Here is a 2,959-nt window from a genome sequence, read left to right as displayed (position 1 = left end):
GTTTTATGATGGAACTTATCCATGCTTTGGGAATTAACCATTTTTCTGGATATATAACCTAGTTTACTCATCTATATTCTTTGACTCATTAACCATGGAGGGAAACTTTGCAACCATTGATCGAAGTTTTAAAGTTATATCTTAGTTATAATTTGGCTATTCTCTCATTATGGGATGGCTTTGTTTTTCACTTTGATCTTACCTTGAGTGTAAGACTTACTGACCTTTTTGTTGCCATAAAAAAAAAGGTGTTAATAGATTTTTCGATCAGCCTCCTAGGATTTTACTTTCTTTGAATTTGATAGGACTCTCTTGGTTATTAATTGAATTTGATTGAGCTCTTTTTCATGTTGATTTTTTTCTTACCTTTTTTTCATTTTTAATGGTTTTTCTATAGAATTTTTTCTTTAATTTTTTCTATTTTATGTTGTAGTTTTACTTTTTTGGGACTCTCCTTCTAGACTATGTGGTCTTATAGGTTCCTAAGATACTGATTTTAGTTGTTGCTTTCGTATGCTTCTTTGCTGGAGTTTTCTTTTAAGGATGATGAATGAGCACTGACAATTGTCAGTTACATATTTTTTTATCATTTGACTATTTAGGGCTTGGATTCTTGATTATTGTTTCCATTGTTGTTGATCCTATGATCGTTTAAAGCTTGTTTTTAATGAAGTTGCTTATCTTTGTATATGTTAGGTTGGTTTCCTTAGATTGGATACTGATTAGCCTTTCTAAGCTTTCTTTAGAGCTTTTTTTTATGTCTCTTACATGTGGTTCTTTTGATTGTTAGTTTCTCTCACGATCCATACGCTGGAATGGAAGTCTACAATCCTCTCAAATGGGAGCAAATATTTACTTCGGACCCAGACATAATTTGTGCCCGAAGTCCAATGATAGGGCGTCACGTGTCAAGTGTGCACGTCACATTATACTGAAATTAATCACTGTTTAAAATTGTGGGGCCCACTACAAACTAATATTTTTTCCTCATTCCTGCCTTAATAAAAAATAACGAATCGGGCTTAAATACAAATAACCTCAGAAGCTCCACGTGTCCAATCCTAGTACTGATAATGGTAGGCGAGAAGGTGATCCTTACCCTGCAGGCATCCTATTGGACCACGCGTTCGGATTTCGCGAAATCGCCTGCCCAAATTTTTTCCCCGAGGGTTTCGGGCATCGCGCGCAATAACCACATACGTGGCTACTTTCCGTGCCAAACACTAGACAAACTGCGTCCTTTCATTGGCCCGCCCTCCCGGCATTCCAGCCCCGACGCTCTCTTTTCTTATACCCTACACGTGTCTCCGTAGCAGTTCCAATTTCACACGGATCTCACCGACACCTGCCTATTACGCCAGTCACCATCTTTTTTTGTTTTTTTTGTTTTTACTATTTCTTGTTGTCCCAGCAGATTTCCATCCGGTTCCTTTGTTTCTCTTTCTTATCTTGGGATGGACATGATGGAGAGAACGGCCAACGACGACGCGGCATGGAAACTGAGTACGATAATGTTGAGGTACCGCCCGATCGTCCCGAAGCCGTTCCCTGCGGGCTCAGCACCAGGCATAGCCTTGGAGCCCACACTAGTCGGAAAGAGAGTAAAGAAGGGGGAAGGAACGCGAAGAAAGGGCGGCTCCTTTGTTGGAAAGCGGGGAAGAAAGCCGAGAAAAGTGCAGGATATGACCACAAGGGATGCAGCTGGTTCTAGCGGCATGGCGCAGGTTCTGACGCTACAACTGATGTCAGTTACGCCGGAGAGGAAAGAGGGGGTGCAGGCTGTGGGGTCCCCGATGTTGTCCATCACCGGGGAGTCACCGTTTTTTTGTCCGGTACTTGACAGAGCGGGAGTGGTGGTTTCTCCGAGGCCAGCGCTGTCGGCAGCTGTGTCGGTGACCATAGAGAGCGTGACAGAGGTCTGGAGTATGGGGTTTTGCGGAATTACTGGACGAGATGACGAGCTTAGGCGGTGGCTGGAGGCTGGAGACTGTCCAGCTTTTATTTCTATCGTCGCAGATCGGATCACGTGGACCAACTCGGCCTTCAGAAGAATGCTAATCGGTGAAGGAGCTAGTGCTGAGTCTTCGTCGTCTTCTTCATCATCTTATAGTTCGACGTCGAAGTCAGACGCTGTGTCACTGCTGGAACCTTCGGTGGAAGAGGAAGTTAGAGTTGTGCTGGTTACACGGGGTCTGATACCGGGCGACATGTGCCAGGCGTTTACATGCATGACAAGCCTGCGGCACTCGTGTGGGAGACGGGGAAAAGCCTCCCTCGCTGTGCCTTGTGACATATGGCGGTTGGAAGATGGCTGTCTGGCCTGGCGGCTTGACATGAAGACAGCTCTTAGACTTAGCACGGGGATCTAAGTTAAAAGTTATTTAATGTTTCCTCGAAAATTATGTTACCGTTTCCGGCTGCCGCACAGGGCTGTCATTTAGAATCTTTCATGGAGTGTTTTTCTGTAAATATAAAATAAGCGAAAATAGTGAAGGGAACCATCGTCCGGTGTAGTACGGGTGTTTGAGCAAACGGTCGTGTGGTAAACTGGACCCGATGCCGTTGATGTTGCGTTATTCATGCGGTAGATGGTATGGGTTTTGATTTTCGTGGGTGACAGCTGTATAATTAGAGCGGGATGTACGTTGTGGGTGGTCCCCTACATTTTAATGTATATATCGATGTAAAAAAAAAAACTGGCATCTTCGCTTGCAGTTCGTTTGTTGACAGATTACAATTTTGAAAAATTGCACTTCTTTATGTTGATCCTTAACATGGTTTTACCCGGTCTTATCTTATGAAATGAGATTTAGTTACAAGTTTTAATAAAATTGGAAAATTTTGCATTTAAATTGAATGATTTGTATATCTGTACTAACTTGAAAATAGCAATATTTTAGAATGACTTGAAGCATATGAGAAAATGACAACGTCCGTACATGTTTGTTCCATGAGAATG

General features: G+C 42.7%; 1 protein-coding gene across 1 annotated transcript; it reads left to right on the top strand.

Moving 5' to 3' along the window:
- The first annotated feature begins 997 nt into the window (after positions 1-997).
- On the top strand, positions 998-2,727 carry LOC110035595. Its single transcript, XM_020739849.1, has one exon. The coding sequence runs from the start codon at positions 1,455-1,457 to the stop codon at positions 2,367-2,369; it is 915 nt and encodes a 304-aa protein (XP_020595508.1). The 5' UTR covers positions 998-1,454; the 3' UTR covers positions 2,370-2,727.
- Positions 2,728-2,959: the final 232 nt, after the last annotated feature.

Source organism: Phalaenopsis equestris, unplaced genomic scaffold (assembly GCF_001263595.1).
Source record: "Phalaenopsis equestris unplaced genomic scaffold, ASM126359v1 Scaffold198388, whole genome shotgun sequence".
Taxonomy (NCBI): Eukaryota; Viridiplantae; Streptophyta; class Magnoliopsida; order Asparagales; family Orchidaceae; genus Phalaenopsis; species Phalaenopsis equestris.
The sequence above is the reverse complement of the archived record's forward strand: the minus strand, read 5'-3'. Positions and strand labels throughout refer to the sequence as shown.

What these genes read in the sequence shown, in the direction of transcription:
- LOC110035595 (XM_020739849.1), top strand. Translation starts at nt 1,455, where the DNA reads ATGGACATGATGGAGAGAACGGCCAACGACGACGCGGCATGGAAACTG.